General features: G+C 35.7%; 5 protein-coding genes across 6 annotated transcripts; 1 reads left to right on the forward strand and 4 right to left on the reverse strand.

Moving 5' to 3' along the window:
* Nucleotides 1-289: 289 nt before the first annotated feature.
* LOC18608017 (lipase 1) lies at nt 290-5,386 on the reverse strand. Of its 2 annotated transcripts, XM_088803349.1 has the most exons (10): nt 5,119-5,386; nt 4,469-4,579; nt 3,555-3,695; nt 2,864-2,974; nt 2,635-2,778; nt 2,511-2,551; nt 2,294-2,370; nt 1,592-1,687; nt 1,031-1,325; nt 290-722 (listed from the first exon to the last, which is right to left on the reverse strand). In XM_088803349.1, exons 1-10 carry the CDS (start codon nt 5,293-5,295, stop codon nt 704-706), a joined length of 1,212 nt encoding a protein of 403 aa, XP_088659475.1. In that variant the 5' UTR covers nt 5,296-5,386; the 3' UTR covers nt 290-703. The 2 variants fall into 2 exon arrangements, with proteins under 2 accessions (XP_088659475.1, XP_017971739.2); XM_018116250.2 differs by lacking the exon at nt 290-722 and having other exon boundaries at nt 910-1,325; nt 5,119-5,385.
* A 602-nt stretch (nt 5,387-5,988) lies between these two features.
* LOC18608018 (methylthioribose kinase-like) lies at nt 5,989-10,296 on the forward strand. The gene is made up of 6 exons (XM_007042482.3): nt 5,989-6,286; nt 6,408-6,717; nt 7,572-7,746; nt 7,837-8,038; nt 8,877-9,091; nt 9,678-10,296. Exons 1-6 carry the CDS (start codon nt 6,101-6,103, stop codon nt 9,847-9,849), a joined length of 1,260 nt encoding a protein of 419 aa, XP_007042544.2. The 5' UTR covers nt 5,989-6,100; the 3' UTR covers nt 9,850-10,296.
* Nucleotides 10,297-11,128: 832 nt separating this feature from the next.
* LOC18608019 (uncharacterized) lies at nt 11,129-11,951 on the reverse strand. The gene has a single exon (XM_018115667.2). The coding sequence runs from the start codon at nt 11,934-11,936 to the stop codon at nt 11,259-11,261; it is 678 nt and encodes a 225-aa protein (XP_017971156.1). The 5' UTR covers nt 11,937-11,951; the 3' UTR covers nt 11,129-11,258.
* Nucleotides 11,952-14,272: 2,321 nt separating this feature from the next.
* Nucleotides 14,273-15,140, reverse strand: LOC18608020 (uncharacterized). Its single transcript, XM_007042484.3, has one exon. The coding sequence runs from the start codon at nt 15,069-15,071 to the stop codon at nt 14,391-14,393; it is 681 nt and encodes a 226-aa protein (XP_007042546.2). The 5' UTR covers nt 15,072-15,140; the 3' UTR covers nt 14,273-14,390.
* A 2,842-nt stretch (nt 15,141-17,982) lies between these two features.
* On the reverse strand, nt 17,983-18,994 carry LOC18608021 (uncharacterized). Its single transcript, XM_018115666.2, has one exon. The coding sequence runs from the start codon at nt 18,935-18,937 to the stop codon at nt 18,233-18,235; it is 705 nt and encodes a 234-aa protein (XP_017971155.1). The 5' UTR covers nt 18,938-18,994; the 3' UTR covers nt 17,983-18,232.
* Between the last annotated feature and the right edge of the window lie 600 nt (nt 18,995-19,594).

The following is a 19,594-nucleotide window of genomic DNA, read 5'->3' on the forward strand; positions in this document are numbered from 1 at the left end:
AATATTGATGGCTCAGAAAAAATAATAAGCGGTACTAACCCTCTGTTCTGTTCAGCGTATCGCAGCAAGGAAAATACGGTGGAAACGAAGATTAATGCAATTGTATTTGTATTATAAAAAAATATGGCTATATTCCTTCTTTTTACCCCATTTAAAATCTGTCACAGGTACTCAAGTACTGGTAATAAGAAAGTCACATATATTGGCTGTAGAAAATGCAACCTCACGATGATCGTTATTGCGTTGAGTGGCCGAGGCCCCTCCATTTCGGTATTAGCTTAGTTACACATTTGATATCTGAACTATAATAAAGTTGTCCTCTCTCTATTTGTCTTCCTGGCTCCGGAGGCAGCCAATTGACACACCATAACTTGTAAAATTAAAAATAATAAGAAGCAAATGCAATCTGCTTCTCTTTATACATCAAATCACCATACATATCATTTCATGGAATCAACTTTTCACGAAATGCTTAGAAACGGAAAACCCTATACAACCAAGTTACAATGCTAACAATCTATTCTAACAACCTTGGGAGTGGAAGCACATGAGCTCTTGCTGTTCGGAGGCTGCCCGATGCTCTTCTTGCACAAAATTGCCTTACCAGAACACTTTCAAGTCCTCCATTTCCATCTTCTGTCCAGGTTTCTTCACTTGCTGCATCATTTAAGTATCATTAAAGGCTCCAAGAGTGCGAATGTCTTCAACCAAGCTTGCCGCCCCTGTCAAAACGACTTGCCTTAACTTCCATCATAGGAAATTGGTTAAATTAAGGTAAAAACCAATTCCCACTGTAAGCTCTGCACAATTGACTTAATTTAACCATTTTCCTTTTATGGCACTTAGGACCAAAGAATCCAGTTTGTTTGATAGCTATATGGCAAATTAACTTAATTAAAAGCAAGGGAATAGGGGCAAACTTTACAATATATGCAGACAAATAATTGGTTAATTACACTTGAAGACTATATCTTATATGAAAGAACACAGAAAGCAGTCACTTTAAGAACTACTTGACTTTTCCAATGACCTTAAAAACCCGATCATATTGTCATAAACATCTCTATTTGCTTTTATGCTCAAAAGGAAGTCTATGTGACCGTAGTTCTCAAGATAAAGCAACTCTGGTTTGGACAGTAATTCCTCAAGAGTGCGCTGCACATCCATTATATCTGCTAAGGCATCATTCCCCCCATAACTCATCCATAATGGCAATGACTTGGGTATGCTGTTAAGATCAAATGCTGGGGGTTTCAACCTTCCATACATCAGTATGTTTTTCCAGATTCCATAATCATACTGGGAAAAAGTACCCTGGCGGATCACTGCCAAACATAAAGAAAGACCATGAATGGTTTAGCAAATGATATCAAATTCAACAAACATCTATTCCAATATAATCTGTCTAAAAGGAATGGAAGAAAACAATAAATGGTTTGCAGCTTCAAAATAATATATTTATTTCTAAAGCTAAAAGTAATAGTCTAGAATGTAGAATTCTACAAAGAGGTAAGTGAATTCAGGTTAATTAAACATGACACAAAAGTGAAACAAAAGAAAGGCAACTGAGAGAAAGTATATTAAAGCATACTCTGGAAAAGATGGCGCAAGTTCTTCACAGATGATGGGTGAGGTTCATATTCCAAATAGAAGTCCATGCGAGTTTTATTAAAGCAGCAATTCTGACCTGCAATGTTCTCTTGTCAAATACCTTTCATTAATAGTAAGGTATTACACATTTTGAACATCTTGGTTACTGATTTTATAGTTTCAGAGTTCTTATTAAACTTTTATAAGGTCAAAACTTAAAGACACCCTCAAAGCTTAAAATTTATGAAACCCTAGCAAAAACAAGTAAAACATTTATTCCAGACTCCAGAGGCAGGCAAAAGTATACAGTCCTCATTTTATATTTTTACTAAACTTGGAAAGGAGAAGGTTATATTCAATATGGTTTTAAAAAACTTTAACACCCAGCTATGGGCAATTTAGTGTTCAGCTCTATCTAGTGCAATATCCTACATTAAAAATGTGAACTGAGTGCCAGAAGCAGAGCGTATGACCCACTGTTAAGCATACTTTCAAGGCCAGCATCAAATGGGAACTATTTACTGATTCTAAAAAATTTTGAGATAGAGCACTTATGCGGCACTATGGCATGAAAAAAAAATTCCAACAAAAAGGAAATAGCATCTTGAAAAATGAAAAGAATGCAAATTTCTGAGTGTATGTCTGCATATTGTGAATATATCTGTATGTGTGCATGTGTAAATACATAAGAGAAGAAGAAAACCTGTTATAGAAGTTAGAAAATCAGTGCAATCCACGTGCCCATCACATAATGACTCCACAAGGTTCACCAACACATCACTGAAGTTAAAATAGTAACATGTAATGCAATTCAACCCCTAAATCAACACAAATGTACAAGGCCAACCCACACCTTCATAACAGTTGATAAGATATTGTGATAAAAAGGAAAAACAAGAGAGACATAGGTGTTACTAAACCTTCTGAAGTTCAATTGATGTATCCCCAAAGCAAGAACCATCTGTCAGAAAAGAATGTCTAAGAACATCATAATGGCCAGAATCAATTTTACTAGGTAAAACAACAATAATGAACAAGGTATACCTGATCAAGATGCATTGCAACCATTCTAAGTACAAGTGGAGCACTGACATGTTCCAAGTAAGATATTGGAGACAAAAGAGCAGCAGCTTCAACCATTTCCACTATGTCTGGCTGAGTGAGAGCAGCCAAAGACATGATGGTTCCCTGTGAGTAAAAGGTATAGGATAAGTAACCTAAAGAGGCAATGAGCAAAACCATGTACACAGGCTCTAGGTATAGGATAAGTAACCTGTGAATGTCCAACAATAAAGATTTTTAAGCTTGTAACTGAATTTATGTAGTGCAACATTTCTGCAAGATCATACAGAGCTAATTCCTGCCAACTCCACTCCCAAAATTCCTGCAAGAAAAGGCAACAATTACTAAAGCCACGTTCCAAAGTAGAAGGTGAGAATACAAACCATGAAGATAAACATTCCTTTATGTCTGTCACAACAAATGAAGAGGTTTGAGATACTCAACCTTGAGACAGACTACTAGGATACAGATGCACCAGGGAACCCTTATATCAGTAAAGAAACAAAAGATAAGAGTGGCAAAGATAGTGTTATGACTAGCAGATTGTACTCTAAGTAAGGAAACTAAATGTTAATAACCCTGCTTTGAAGGTCTTCTTTTTTTTTTTTAATACTTTGAGCTTTATTTATTTCAAAAGAAGTGGAAAAACTTGCTATCAACAGGATATACTAAACAAAGCAGTACAGACATTGAAGACCAGTAGCAGGTACATATGTGTGTCAAGCTCATAAGACACACAAGGCCAACTAAGGTATACACATTGCAAGATGAATTCAATATTTGTGCAGCCAACTTCTAAGGTAGTTGAAGTTTTCCATGCTGAGTACAGCCAACTAAGCTATACACATTGCAAGATGAATTCCAGCAAACAGAAAGAGGCAAAAGGTATAGACTTTGTCTACCTTCTCTGTCTCAGATAAAGATACGTGTCCACGACTCCATCGTGTTCCACGCACATTTCCAACCCATACATCAAAACCCTGGTCTGCTAGGATGAAGCCCAATGACCGATCAGTAGAATCCAAAAACCATGCATCACCTGCCTGTTTGAATTAGAGTAAATCAAGATAAGAAGCTATGAGTGACCAGATTCACTCGATTTGTAAAAAAAAAATACATGCGCATACAAAAATATAGTGCTTATGTATACATAAATATAACATATTATCTTACAATCAGACAGCAAAAAGTTTGATTTTTTTGTTAATTATTGCAACAATCACTAGATCTAGGTTTCTGTGTCAGAAAAACAGAAAAGATGGCATCTTTCATCACGCACTCATAAGCAAAAAGAACAGAGAAATTTCAGATAAGCATATCAATAACTAGAACTTGGTAGGATCAAGACACATGAGAAGACCTTAACAACCAACTACACAATTAATTGCATTGATCAATTTATAAAGTAAAAACATCAAACCAGGTTGTGCCCTTGAATTCAGCCCGGACAATTTCCAACTGAGAATCAATAGGAAATCATAAACCATCAAATAAGTCAAGGTCATTGGACCAGAGATATAACCATTGAAAATCTATGAGATCTCAACAGATTCCTTTCTAAGCATCATAATTTTTTCCCAATAAGTACTAAAAGTGACTAGGGCACCCTTGCAAGGCAATTTCTAGAAAAATATACTAAAATAGGCAAGGTTATGGAAAATAACCAACCATCCCTGGTTCAGCAGCAAATTCGATATTTATTAAGTCATGTCATGGAGGCTAATCTGCCTAATATAACAGCTGAATAGAAGTAACAGACAATGTATGACCTATGCTCCATCTTGTTTTGATTGTTTCAAGTGAACGGAGAAGTTACCATGAATAATCCATGTTGAAGCAAAACAGGATGACTTTGCTGAACTCTAAGATCCCCAGAACGAGACGACACGCGATGAAGAGCTAATATGTAGCCATCCTTAGTTTGAACCTTTTTAAGAAAATAGTAATACAAAATAAAAAGGAAATTATACTTTCAGTTACGAAACAAGAAAACAACATTTCAACTTACAAAATTTAACTAGAAAACCCTAAAGAACCAAAGTAAGCGAACTTTAGGAAAATTTGCTTCATAGTCATACCACAAATTTAACCACGACAAAGAGATTTGATTAAGTTTCTAGAAAAAGGAAAGGGAAAAAAAGCAGCAGAAAAATGTCTCAAATTTTGGAAAATTAAACTAGGCTGACAATGTTTCTTCGCGCAGCGCGCCAATAATATCTAAGAAACCTTAACGGAATTCTAGAGATATATTAGTCCTTATTGGTACCAGGAACATCAGGAAAAATGAAAAAGTAAATTCCATTGCTCGCAATTTCTCCCAAAAACAAACAAAAAAAATTGTATATTTGCTTCGATGATCGCTCCACAACATAACAGTCCTCTCTTTTTCTCCTTCTTTATTTTTCCCCGTTTCTTAACTACCAAACGAACCGTAGCAAGAATATATTTGAGAGACAGAGAGAATACAGTGTGTTCGGTGCAGGAATAACCGTTGGGCTCGATAAGCTGGGCGCAGAGAGAATCGGCGGGGGAAGATTGGACGGGATAGGAAGAATTTCCGGTGAAATCTCCGTCAGAAAGGGAAAGGGAAAAGGACAGGAAGAAGATAAGGAATGGTGGAAGAAGCGCCGGCAACTTTTCCATGTCTCTCAAAACGGAGTAAAGATTGAGAAAGCGGGACGGGACTACCCCACACCAGACCTCACATTCTCTGTTCACCTTTCTAGTGGAGCAGTATTCCATTATATACTTTATCTTTTTTAATGAATTTTACCGAATAAAAAAATATAACACCAAATTTTTTAACTATACTTATCAAACTTCACATGCATATTTATCATATGAAATTTCTCTAATCTCTATGTGACAAAAGAAAATTGTACTTTTTTTCACTGTCGTACTCTCTCTCGTGATTTTTTATTTTCCAGGGATGATTGAGAGAAGTCACTGATTTATATAATAATATAGGTACAGGTAGAGAGGCAAAGACCACGTGGATGCTCATACACGGTTCGATTTTATATTACTTCAACTTTAGAATAATTGATTAACCACAGGGAAAATAGAAAAAGAATTTTTGGATGAAAGAAAATAATACTAGAAAAATTGAACTGTCAATACTTGCATGTGACTCTGAATATGTCCATGTTCATTTGTAACATATTAAACACAATTACAAAGCCCTATCTATCTTCCCTAGTCTCCTAGTGACAAGTTGCTTCTGTTGTGTCCGCTGCTAGGATACGCTAATGTTTCATCTTGCGGTCAGACAAAGCCCACGTGGGTTTGGGTCCACTAAACCCACATTGGTTCCCACTAAGACTTCGTCCCCCTTTTTTTCCTAGTCCACCGTTAGTCAGACTTCTCTGTTGTTCTTTATTATTTTTCTTAAACCCCTCCAAAGCACCGCTAGAACAAACAGCTCCGGGAACAATTAAGTGAAAATAAAATGGCATTTTCTGAGTTCAGGCCACTAAACGAGAAGTCTCTCGTCGAATACATAAAAGCGACGCCGTCTTTGTCATCGAAGATCGGGGACAAGTACGATGATTTAAAGATTAAGGAAGTTGGAGATGGCAATCTTAATTTCGTCTACATCATCGTTGGCGCTTCTGGTTCTTTTGTCATCAAGCAGGTTTCACTCTTTTCAATCTTTTTTTTTTTTTTTACCTTTAAACAATTGAAATATGAAATGGGTTTTCGAATATATGCTTAGGTTTTTGGAAAACTATTCTGTTTAATCTGTTGGAATACAGGCTCTTCCTTACATACGGTGTATTGGGGAATCTTGGCCGATGACAAAGGAAAGAGCATATTTCGAAGCAATAGCTTTAAAAGAGCATGGTGGATTGTGCCCTCAACATGTTCCTGAAGTTTATCATTTTGACCGTACCATGTCTTTGATTGGAATGCGTTATATAGAGCCTCCCCATATAATTCTCCGAAAAGGGTTGATTGCTGGAATTGAATATCCATTCCTGGCGGAACATATGTCAGAATACATGGCCAAGACTCTTTTCTGCACATCTCTTATATATCGGTCAACCACAGAGCACAAGCGTGCTGGTAATGGATTCTTATGCTTTTTCTTTTTCTTTTTAGTTTGGTTTTGGTACAGTGCCGATGCAGTACCTGAAAGTACATTTGGGGGTTGGAAGTCAGGCCTGATTTAAATTTGTGTGGTGCACTCATTAAGCTTTATTGTGAAAACTTGGTCGCAACCTTGATTCAGAAATAAAAAAAAAAAAAAGGTTATGTTGTATCTAAGCACTGTATTTTTCTCCCCTTGCAAATACATCATGGTTTGGTGGAAGAAATCAAACTATCTACGGTGTCCTGTTTAGGGTGGCGATTCAGTTGGGAAGTGTTTGGTATTCCCCAATCCTATATCACTAGAGCAGTGTCATGTTTGCTGGTGGTGCTATAATAATTCCTTCTATCTGACAAGTGATTACTCCATAACATCTATATCTGTAATTTTAATTCATTTAGGAAATGACAGGCATTTTAAGTGTGTTTTGCTATTCCTAATCATCTCTATGTAGCTTTTGCCTTTAGTAATCAACTAGTCGTTGAATCTTTAGATCTTTCTGACCTCAAATTTAATCAATCCTGTGAGCGATCTTAGCAGCAGTAAGAATATGCTTTTAATAAAAACCTGTACCCTTGTTTATGTCAGACACTTTAGTCATCCCAAATGTCGTGGCATTAGAAAGAAACGCTTCTATATGTCAGTAGTTATGAAGAATTGGGCTTTCTGCTAAACAACCAAAATGGATAATTATCAGCTTTGTCATTTAGCTCAATTAATCTATTTTTATATATTTTTTAGCTTAAAGAAAATGTTTTTGTCTAGTAGTGATAGTTTTGAAAAGCTTGGAGATATGCTGCTAATTTACCTGCATTTATGTTTTGTGCAGTGGCTGAATTTTGTGGGAATGTGGAACTATGCAGGCTCACTGAGCAGGTTGTTTTTTCTGACCCGTATAAAGTATCTGAATATAACCGTTGGACTTCTCCTTATCTCGATCATGATGCCTTGGCTGTCCGGGAGGATGATATATTGAAGCTTGAAGTAGCTGAATTGAAATCTAAGTATGGTTGCTTTTCTTCTAAGGCTACTATGCATATATAACAGTTCTATGCTTTATTCATTCAGTTATCACACTTGCCTCTTTTATGTAGGTTCTGTGAAAGAGCCCAGGCCCTTATTCATGGAGATCTCCACACTGGTTCTATCATGGTTACCCGTGATTCAACTCAGGTCATAGATCCTGAGTTTGCATTTTATGGACCAATGGGATTTGATATTGGTGCTTTTATTGGGAACTTGATTCTGGCTTTCTTTGCACAAGATGGACATGCTGATCAAGTCAATGACAGAAAAGTATGCCCTTTTTTGTCTCTGTTATTGTTTTATAAAGTTTTCTAGTATACCTGTCTTTTTAATCAGTCATCTTCATTTATGATCTCATCTTGATATGTACTGTTTCAATACGTGCTAGAAGCACTAAGGTTCTTCTGCTATAAATTTTGTGCTTGGTGAATACATTGATTATTGTTTAGCCACTTAAGTCAATTTATTCAATGAATCTTTATCATCTCTCCCTCTCTTGTGATTTTATATTTAAATATATTATCTATGGTATCTCCATTTGTAGCTCAAGATAAAGTCTATTTGTTACCTTTTCTGCAAGGATATGTGGTCTACACAAACTTTTAGGAGTTTCACCAAAACGTTTGACATCAAATATATTAGTACTGAGTTTAGGAAAATTAGATGTGGGTCAAAGTGAAGAAGCTGAATAAAGTAAGTGCTAGAGAGGGCATTTGGGCCTTCAAAGCATTGGGTTTCCTCCATTACTTGCAATCGTGATTTCCTAATGAATTGATTGCAAATATGTAGGAAGAGGAATGTGGATACAGAGACACAGAGATCTGCATACGTGCCTATGCTTGCACTGTCATTGTGGTTGGGGAGCACGATTTGTAAATTGAAGTTTTCCATAGTGTTAACTTTATTCAAACTGGTTTTGAGGGTTTTGCCTATATATGTATTTGTAGGTATATACATATTATACTTATCACCTTTTTAGTTACAGGCTGTAAAGTATCATTTATGGGCTTTTTCTTTATTTTTTATTTGAAAAGGTTTAATTTGCTTTTGCTTTTAAAAAAATTTCAAGCACTATATGGGCATGAGTGAATTTCATATTGCCATGCAGATATACAAAGAGTGGATATTGAAGACAATTGAGGATACTTGGAATCTTTTCCACCAAAAATTCACTGCTCTTTGGGATCAACACAAGGATGGCTCCGGGGAGGCTTATCTTCCAGCAATTTATAACAACCCTGAGCTCCAGAAGCTTATACAAGAAAAATATATGAAAGAATTGTTCCATGACACACTTGGATTTGGTGCTGCTAAGATGATAAGGTGAGATAAAGGTTTTCTACCAAGGTCCTCTATATTTCCCCTGTTCTTGGCCTTTATAATTGCCAGAGTTTGTCTATTATGGTCTGTTACCTTGCACTTGCAGCCCATTGCAGTTTTAATATGTCTTTGAATGAACCATCTTCTAGACTTTTTCCCATAAATTTTGGACATTGTTCTCTTGTTCTGTTTTATTATCCTGCTACTGTGTAGGCAATTGATTCTTAACCTTGGCAACAAAATTTTCTTAACACTCAAAAGAAACAGATTCATAAGTTTATGAGGAATTACTAATGAGAAAATAACTTTTGAAATCTCTATGCACAGAACCTTGAGCTTGGAATATTTGTAGGATGACTTTTTTTTCTAGTAAATTCAGGCAACTGTACATGTTTGACTCTTAATTTATCAGATAAGAGGAGTGTTCCTGCATAGGTCGAATACCAGTTATAAAAGCAGCTACTCTTCCTGTATTAACATGCAGGATCCTGCTTTTTTTAATAATTATGAACTTTATCCAAATATTGATTCTTTATTGATAAAACTCTGAAAATTTGTAATTTTGATGAATTTATCTTTTAATATGCAGGAGAATTGTTGGTGTTGCACATGTCGAGGATTTTGAATCAATTAGAGAAGCTAGCATAAGAGCAGATTGTGAGCGGCAGGCTCTTGAATTAGCTAAGACCCTTCTCAAGAAGAGGCAAGAATTCCTGTCAATTGGTGAAGTTATCTCAGCCATCACGCATGCCCAATTATGATGGAAATTACCTGAAAATTGTGGTTTGCTCCTGGTATTAGTTCCCTCATTAAGCATCTTCAGATTTTTGTGCTTAGACCAGGCCGCTCTTTGCTGCAGTTATTCCAAATTTGTGTGTGGTAGGCCATCATTTACTCTAATTTTGTTCGTGTAAAACCGCTGTTGTTCTGCATCTGCCAGCTTTGCATGATCCAGAAATTACTTACTGTTTATAATTTAAAGTTATCATGCTTTCTCGTATGAAACCACCTGCAGTCTTGCTCTCCTGGATTGTGAGTATAGAGCTAAAGTTTCCCGTCTCTTTGACAGCAGAGCCGACTGGGATTGTTGCAAAGCACAAGTACTGTTTGAGTGTTTAGGTTATTCTGAATTAGACCCTTTGGCAATGTGGTACACTGGATCTGTGCTATCTTCATTAGAAATATTTTGACACGTTATCTTGCTCTCACCCGTTCCTTGGCACTAATTGAACAAGTGAAAAACTTCAACTGTTTAAGATCCTAGTTTGCTGAGCAAAAGGTTAAGTTTGAATTGTTTCTATATTCTGTAATTTGTAATTGATCATTTCATTTAGGCTACAATCGGTTGGTAAGTTCCAAAATGTTTCTATGGAAATTAGCTGTGTAGCCCTCTCACTTTGGCAGTCCTCGCAAAACTCGATGTCATAACTAAATCGTATAGGACAAATTAGACGAAGCATTCAGAAGAAAAATTGTTCGCAATTAAGCTCAAACATCAAGTGAGAAGGGCTCTGAAGTGATAGCTAAACCTGTCAATACGGGTCAGTCCGGTTCGGCCCGCTCTCAATTTTTATGAGTTGAAAAAATGAGTCGGGTCGGGTTAGTTATTTTTTATATAGGTTGTGAAATCTTCAATTCAATCCACTTTTGTTAGCTCATGGTTGAGTTGGATCAGTTTATTTTTTTTTCAAATAAAAAAAATTATTTTTATAATTTTACTTAATAAATTTTTTATTAATAAAATTATTTTATAATTTAATTCATAAATTAAAATTATTAATTTGATAAATAAAGATTAAATATATTAAAATATATAAAATAAGTAAGATTATTAATAATTAAATTAATTAAAATTATTAATTTTTTTAACTCATAGGGTTGGCTTGTCTTAGTCCACTGATTTGGTGAGCTGGTTTATTTAAATACAGTTTAAATATGAATTTAAATTTTTAAACTCAATTTATCTTATATTAAATGAAAAATGAACTGATCCAATAGGTCAAACTTATTTTGACAGATACATTCACAGCCATGCTTTTCTAAGAGCACCGGGTAGACCCTCGTTATCTCATACAATAAAATGTAGGGAAGAGGTTCTACTTTTCTTAATTCGTGAACTATAGTAACTTTATTATTCCAGTTTATTTGTATGAGCAGATCAATCGGGGAATTAAGTATTGTACTTAGCCTTGTAGTCGGTCCAGAGTTGATCAACATTTTTACCAAGCAGCTCAACAAAATAGTCGGAATTGTAGCTGCTTCTCATTTTCCGGTCGAGCTTTGCCACAAACCCACGACTGAGACTGTCACAGTAGTTGAGGAACCAGGCAGTTATGTCATACCCTTGGTCCCACTTATCACCCTGTCCAGCTCTTACCCAGTGAGGAGGTGCATATCCCGCTTTTAACCTGATAAAGTCTGCAATTCCTTCTATTAATCCTCCAGGAGTCTGGCCATTCCCATTCCACTGCCAAACATGTGCCGCCTCATGAACTAGTATTCCTGTAAATTCTCTCTTTACATCTCGTGAGTAGTTTCCAATATAGTTGGCGCTTACATGGATCTCGTCGTCACTTTCGTATGCTACTCCATCCATGACATCAATGAACAAACTAACTTGTTCGACCTTCTTTCTTTCTGCTGGTCTTAGCTGCCCTAAGAGCATCCATACGATTGCTGTGGCAAATTTTAGAGATCGAGTGCTATATTGAACTCCAATTTCATCAGTAAAGCGCACTCCTCCTTGAGTTGACGTTGCGTTGTTGGTCACTTTGAACAGCACTGCATAGGTTCCTTGTAGGATTGCCGTGGTTACTAGGGAGAACAACAAGAACTTAAGGGTGGCCATGGTAATGGTTCTAAATCTTCTGTTTCCTGGGTTAAATGGTAGTAACTCTGTTGTTTATATAGAGACATAACAAGTTTATTTGGGAGCGTACCTAGCCAATTAAGTATGTTTCTGTAGTGATGATCTACGCACTTGAATTTGTAATGAGAACTAACTTGACTGAAGCTCTGTAAGCGCTTGGTGACAGAATGAACTTTGCATTGATTTCAACATTGAAACGAGTGCATTATCATGGCGGCTCCTTTTGTGGAAGAATTGTGCAATATATTTGATGAGTTTCAAGTGCGCATTTAAACCAGTTTCAATTTGAGACTACTAGAGGCATGCCGAATAAGGTTATGAGTAAGTACATTGTTAATGGAATGTGAGATATGCGCTAGCTTATGGGCTTTCGTCATGTGCAACGAAGGGCGGCGTTTGAGTTGCTGGCTTGATTGCTTGAAAAGGATTCTTCTGATTGGAATTCTCTGATATCGAATTCACTTTATTACAATAGTAATTGACTGAAGCTTTTCAACCCGCGGATTGGCAAAATTCCATGATAATGCAAGCTCAAGTGATCATTTCTTCTTCATCTATGCTTTTTACGGTCAAGATAATATCAAAAAATAGAGCCAGCTAACTCAATATCCTGCAGATATACTTATTTTAAGAACTAGGTACTGGTTTTGGAATACTAAAGGATGGTATTAACTTTATTAAAATTTGACTTGATAAATTTTGTCAATTACGATTCACTATCTATATATATTACCAATGATGTAATTCGTTTAATATCAAATCTTATAATAATTCTCTTTTTATGGTTTTACGTGAAAAATTTTATCACTTTTTATGACTTGTAGTACTTTTTTATTGGTATGTTCGCATTACACTGTCTGAAAGTCTCATAAAAACTTCTTCTTATATAAGATTATAAATTTGTGTAAGTAGACACAAGAAATTCAGCTAGGTGAGTAGTGGCTGTTGGTTCATTGTGCTGATACTCCTGTCTAGGCATTGGATGATTGTTACGAGAAGAGTAATGCCAATCCACGTTGATACCACAATATTGATGGGTTCATCTGCGAAACAGATGGTATTTCAGGTTAACAAAGATTTGGTAACTGACACTCGAGGTAGGAATATTAAAGTACACATCTTCATTAATTTGACCATAATCCAAAAAAGTATTAAGTTAACACCTTTCAATTTTTTCTTCATACGAATTGACGACGAAAATTGATTAGTAATTATCAAAATTATCAACTTTTCACAATTTTTGCTAACAAGATGTGACATCATCGATACATTTTTAAATTATTGATTCATTTATTTTTGTCATTATTTTAATTATTTTTTAACATTTATTTTTGACCTACTTAGTTGATTGAAATGGAGAAACACTTAGATAGGACCAAGGAATTAATGAGGCATTTCAATTAGATAGAATAAAATCAAAATAGGCGTTTTGTTGATTCCAGAAAAAGAAGACAAAAAGAAAGAAAATCAAAATACGTGTATGTTAGCACTAAGGAGCTAGCTGAACATTCCTTGCTTAAAACACCTTTTTCTCTCTGTATATGAAAATGAATTCTTATATGGAGACAAGATATAAATTGTGAGGCTTTGTTGATTTTGTGCATGGACAGGTTTTGCTGAGGTTTTGTTTTTTTTCGGGATGATGTACTTATAGGGGAGATGCTGTCCAATTTATTGTAATTAGGTACTGTTGATGAGCGTAATTTTGGGAATATGCACACTTAATATGGCGGATAAACCAGAAAATTATGGCTTTTGTATAGGTTTCGGCCTTTGGGGGTGACGATTACCACCTCCTGATTTTATGAAATCCATATACCTTTCCCAAAAAAAATGTGAGGTTTACATATTTTTGTTTTTTGTGAATGGTATCAGAGTTCAAACAAAACAAAAAGAACGAAGTCTGTGCTTGAGCCAGTTGGTCAGTGGACAAGTTGCAAATAATTTGGTTCTTGAAGAGCCCCTGCATCTGTATTTTAGCCGATGATAGCGTGCTGGTTAATTACTTCATTCATTCACATCTCCTCCATAAATCAGCCTCCAGCATTTGCATTTCTTAGAACCCCTGGTTTGTCTGAGAGTGCCTCTTGATAGATGTACACCGGACTAATAACTCTGAACATGCCTTTTCTGGTAATAAAGAGTTGACTTTGATTACGGGAAAAATACTAATAATAATAAAAAGCGACTTTCACCGATCCTAACTTTTCCGGATTGTTTCTGTTGACACGATGACGGAGATCTGAAAGCAAGAGAATTAAGGGAGAGCAAGAAAGCTTGCCAGAATTGTGCATTCCTGGCCAACAAGTGATGCCTTAGTAATCAATCACGATTCGGATTTTATTTAGACAACTTATAAGTACATAATATGAGGATGAAACTACAACTGTAATTAATTTTATTCAGCTCTTACTTCTTAGCCAACTCGACCTTCTAATTACCATACTTGGCCTTGTAATCACTCCAGAGCTGGTCAACAGTCTTCCCCAACAGCTCAACGAAATAATCAGCACTATAGCCAGTTCTCATCTTCGTGTTAAGCTCTGCAACAAATCCATTTCTGAGACTATTACAATAGTCCAAAAACCTTGCTGTAACATCATAGCCTTGGTCCCACATATTGCCCTGCCCTGGCTGCACCCAGTGGCTAGGAATATAATTAGCCTTTAGCCTCACGAAATCAGCTATTCCTTCAATTAATCCTCCAGGGGCCTGGCTGTTCCCGTTCCATTGCCAGATATGAGTCATTTCATGATAAAGCACCCCAGTAAATTCCCTTTTCACATCACCTGAATAGTCTCCTAGATAATTTGCATTAACATGAATTTCATTATTGACAGCAAAAGCAACGCCATTCCCATTTTCAATGAACAAGGTGACTTTTTCCACATTTTTTCTGTCAGCTGGGTTGTTTTGTTGGAAGATTCTCCAGATAAAATCTGTAGCGGAACTCAGAGTTTGCTGACTGTAGTCGACACCGATCTCGTTTCTGAAACGATTACCGCCGCCGCTGTTTCCAGTGTTGTCATTGACAGCATATTCAACTGCATGGGTACCTTGTATGGCTGCAAGAGATAATATTAGCAGGGAGAAGAAAAACAAGTGGTGAGCCATGATGGCTTAATAGCTTAGAAGTTGCTTCTTCGTTTGCTTTTCGGTGGAGCTTTTGTTTGCAAGACATGTCTTGTTCTCTATGGTTTATATAGGAGTTGGATGGAAGTTGCCATATGCTATCTGGCTTTCTATATTAATATTATTGATTTAAATTTTTTTAAAAAATACCGTCACAATCTTAAATTTTATCATAATTGCACTTTTTTTTTTAATAACTAATCATAATTGCACTTGAATATATTTATTTTCAAAATACACAGTTCACCTTAAAAGTTTAAACAGCATTAACGAATAAATGTAAAATATTTAAAATATTTTATTTTTTTCTCTATTTTTTTGAAAAAAAAAAATTTTCTATCTTACCTCTCAACAATCGACTACCCCGCAATTGGATATGGCAAAGGAGTGCTAGATTTGATCAAATTGCACTCCCCCTAATGCTTCCTTCCCCTAGATCGGAGCTCCCAGGGGAGGGGAGCGCTCCCTTGGGATCACCGATCCAGGGGAGTGGAGCACCAGATCGATGCTCTCCTGGGGAGGGGAACACTCCCCTAAGCACAATGGGCTTTCCCATGGGGAGGGGAGCACCAGATCGTGCTCCCCACGGAAGCACGATCTGGCTGAATTGGCCAGATCTAGCACTCCCTAACTAGTGTCAGCTACGAGGTGGTCAATAGACAGGAGGTAGGGTAAAGTTTATTTTTTTTTTTAGAGAGAAAAAATTTTAAAAATAAAAAATTATAATTTATTTAATTTAATAACTATTAAACTTAATGAAAAGTAAAATTATTTAAAAAATATTATCATGTCATCAAATTGATAAAAATATTAATGATTAAATTTATGTATCTAGTAAAATATATTTTTTTAAGATAAATTATCTATTTAAAAAATTAATAAATTTGTATAAAATTATAACTAAAACTTAAAAAGGTTAAGATATTTACTCTAAAATTTTTATCAATGCATTAAGCATGATGTAAGACGCAAGGGTAATACAGAATATATATAGTTACTCAACCATGTTTTATCCAAGGAATGGTGATAAAATAACGGCTGATCTTATGAACTTTTAAGTTTTAATGCAATCACTTTAGACGCAACCAAAACTTTAGTCAATGAAGAAACAAAAATTGCGTCTACTCTACAAAATGCAGACTGGTCAAAATTGGAGGGACAATAAAGAAAAGAGAAGCGATGAATAGAACCGACCCTGAGGTCATGCATTTACATCTCTGAACAAGAAGAACAAAATCCGTTATGGACTTTGACTTGGTCCATGACCGACATAGTCATGCAGTCTACCTAATTTCCTAATCAAAGCTTAGCGTTGAGTTTGAATCAGCATTCCTTCCTCCCCAAATGAATGTGTTCGGCAGAGCACACCTCACCAAATTCATGGAGACGGGAAAAATTAAGGACCAAGACAAAAACATAGCATTCTAGACAGAGTACCTCATTGGAGGAAAATAAGGGGCCGATTTTATTGACCTGTATGTCTATTTTAAGCAGATGTACATTAAGAAGGGATCATATGAGCAAGAAAATGAGTAAGAGGAAGACAAATGGCAACCTGCCAAATAAATCCGGACTAAAAAAATCAACCACCCGCGCTATCATATTCAAAAGCGTGTATTAGAGGGAGAAGGCTCAGCTGGCCAAATTTAATAAAATTATTCTCTTTTAATGTTGGTATAAGGATTTGTTTGAAATATGTTTTGATTTTTTTAGTAAAATCAAGCCTTTGAATTAACATGTTTTTTATATAAACAGTAAACCGTTTTAGCTTTACCTCGAGCATTTAGCTTGGTGCATAATCTCCTTAATTAAAAAGTAAAGTTCTAATCTCCTCCTCTAATTATTAAAAAAAAAAAACTTTTGAATTAGGAAAACTAAAAGGAAAAGAAGATGGCTAACGCACATAGCTCCTATATAATCATAATTAATTAAGCTAAGTATTGTTAAGAATTTAAAAGATTGAGTTTTAAATTTTGGAATTATAGATTAATTTTTATAGATTTTTTTATTTTAAGTAATAAAAAATAAAAAATTATTTTAAATTTTATAATAATTTCTGAATTTTTTTAAATATTATGTCTATTTTTTATTCAAAAAAAGAAAAGATAATCTCTAATCTTTAATTAGTAAAATAATTGACCAATCTAGAGGAATGATCAAGTGATGAAAAGTCGACCTCGTTCACAAAATTCAATTGAAAACCAACGCAATCAGCGGCGACGAAGGGGCGTCGGCTTCTCCATCTGGAAGTCTTCCTTGACTTAGACTTGGGAGTCTTTGGATTTTGTCTTGTTCCTTGCTTTTGCCAGACTATTCTATGTAGATTTGTAGCTGAATCTGATCACATAAGGAATACATATTTTTGTTGTCAGTTTAAACATTTTAAGTAAAACACTTTGTTGTGTGTGAACCTAATTTGTTTACACTTTTCTTTTCCATCTTTTGGTTTAGCTTATGTTTAAAAGTTAATTCAATTAAGTACGATTCATAGGAAATCTAGCTTCTTTGTCAAATGCAGACTAGTCAAAGTTGGAGGAGTAATAAAGCTAGGAGAGATGGAGAGAACCAAGCCTAGGGGTCATTTAAATCCCAATTTGCTGTAACAAAATGAAAAAACAAATTCCCATGATTGATCACTTTGATTTGGATCAACCGTGGTTTTTCTTTTAATGAAATTAAGTGTATAAATAAAATAAGAAGCTAAATATGGACTTGAATCGATTTTTCTTCTCCTCTTAAATTAATGTAGTAGGCCCATCTTATTTGGCAGAAGAAAGTTGATATATCCATATTCTATATAAATCTCAGGTAGGGAGAATGGAGATTTTATAATTGTGTTAATTAAATCAATTGAGAAATTTTCTGAGAGAAAATTAATTAATGAGATCTTAGATATCTAACTACTTTTTTATAATAAAGAACTTTCATTAACGTGACAGCAAGATACCCGCACCAGCGAGTAAGAGTGGCTAACTACTTTAGTTATTGACTAATTAAGTACGAGAGAGATAACAGTTATTCATATAATGATAAATTAACATATACATATATATATATATATATATATATATATATATATATATATATATATCAATCTTATTTTACGTTAATAATAGGCTGCTAGCTGTAGCTATATATGGTGTCTAATTCCTTGGCTGGTTCTTGTAGTCAGCCCACAACTGGTCAACCGTCTTGCCCAGCAGCTGAGAAAAGAAGTCAGTACTGTAACCATCTCTCATCTTCCTGTTAAGCTCTGCTACAAACCCTGGTCTAAGACCTTCACAATATTCCAAAAATCTAGCCGTAACGGAGTAGCCGTCGTACCATTTATCGCCTTGTCCTGGCTGTGCCCACCCAGCTGGAACGTAACCAGCCTTCAGCCTTACGAAATCTGCAATCCCTTCAATCAATTTCCCAAGAGTTTCGTCTTGTTGCCCATTCCCGTTCCACTGCCATACGTGAGTCATCTCGTGGTAAAGCACCCCATTGAATTCTGGCTTTAGTTTATCACCGCTAAAAGCTTCGATATGCTTATCGCTTACTTGAATCTTATCGTTGCTTGTACGTGCAGGAATTTGCGGTGGCAGGGTATCGACGACGAAAAGGCTTACGGTTGAAATACTGTTCCTCTTTCCATCCTGCGGATCAGTTTGTTGGAAGAGGTTCCAGATGAATTCCGAGGCCGATTGCATTTGTTGCCTCGTGTATTCAACTCCGAGCTGGTTGTTGAATATGATGCCTCCGGCAGTTGTTGCAGCCTGGTTGGTAACAGCGTAATCGACAGCATCCATGCCATGCAGGGTTGCTAGTGCCAACAGAGAAACAAGGAAGAAAATTTGGTGAGCCATGGGATTTTTTGTTGGTGTTGCGGTAGTGAATTGTTGGTTTAAGGTTTATATAGAAATCACCACAAACGCATTATCCTCCAAACTTATATTCTAAAAAACAAATAAGAATTTTCTTCAAGTAACATGGGCCTTAGTCGGGCTTTTAGCACTTTCTTCATTACCTCCCTTCAAATTTAACTGGTCCTACTATAAATTCAAGCCCACAAGAGATACTTTTAAGTGTCCAAATCTGTTAAAGCTTTAAACTGAAAAACAGGCTGGGCTTGACGGAAGCCCAGGCTCGGGTAAATTGGCAAGCCGAATATCTCGAAAACATTAGAATCAAAGAAGTGGGAAATTTAAACGGGTAAAATTTATCAGCATTGCTTTTCTTAAGTAAATTAATTGGTAGGATCAAGACACATGAGAAGACCTCAATAACCATCTACACAGTTAATTGCATTGATCAGTTAATTAGTAAAGTAAAAACATCAAACTGGGTTTTGTCCTTTAATTCAGCCTGGATAGTTTCCAATTGAAAATCAGTGGAAAATCATAAACCATCAAATAAGTGAAGGTCATTAGACCAGAGATAGAACCATTTAAAACCTATGAGATTTCAAAAGATTTCTTTCTAAGCATCCTAATTATTTCCCAACAAGTACTAAAAGTGACGAG

Source organism: Theobroma cacao, chromosome 2 (genome assembly GCF_053813885.1).
Source record: "Theobroma cacao isolate CCN51 chromosome 2, ASM5381388v1, whole genome shotgun sequence".
NCBI classification, from domain to species: domain Eukaryota; kingdom Viridiplantae; phylum Streptophyta; class Magnoliopsida; order Malvales; family Malvaceae; genus Theobroma; species Theobroma cacao.

What these genes read in the sequence shown, in the direction of transcription:
- LOC18608019 (XM_018115667.2), bottom strand. Translation starts at nt 11,936, where the DNA reads ATGGCCACCCTTAAGTTCTTGTTGTTCTCCCTAGTAACCACGGCAATC.
- LOC18608018 (XM_007042482.3), top strand. Translation starts at nt 6,101, where the DNA reads ATGGCATTTTCTGAGTTCAGGCCACTAAACGAGAAGTCTCTCGTCGAA. An exon ending in CACAGAGCACAAGCGTGCTG is followed by an intron (nt 6,718 to 7,571) that starts GTAATGGATTCT and finishes TGTTTTGTGCAG; the next exon opens with TGGCTGAATTTTGTGGGAAT. An exon ending in GGTGCTGCTAAGATGATAAG is followed by an intron (nt 9,092 to 9,677) that starts GTGAGATAAAGG and finishes TTTAATATGCAG; the next exon opens with GAGAATTGTTGGTGTTGCAC.
- LOC18608020 (XM_007042484.3), bottom strand. Translation starts at nt 15,071, where the DNA reads ATGGCTCACCACTTGTTTTTCTTCTCCCTGCTAATATTATCTCTTGCA.
- LOC18608017 (XM_018116250.2), bottom strand. Translation starts at nt 5,295, where the DNA reads ATGGAAAAGTTGCCGGCGCTTCTTCCACCATTCCTTATCTTCTTCCTG. An exon ending in TTATTGTTGGACATTCACAG is followed by an intron (nt 2,779 to 2,863) that starts GTTACTTATCCT and finishes TTTTACTCACAG; the next exon opens with GGAACCATCATGTCTTTGGC. An exon ending in CTTGCGCCATCTTTTCCAGA is followed by an intron (nt 1,326 to 1,591) that starts GTATGCTTTAAT and finishes TATGTTTGGCAG; the next exon opens with TGATCCGCCAGGGTACTTTT.
- LOC18608021 (XM_018115666.2), bottom strand. Translation starts at nt 18,937, where the DNA reads ATGGCTCACCAAATTTTCTTCCTTGTTTCTCTGTTGGCACTAGCAACC.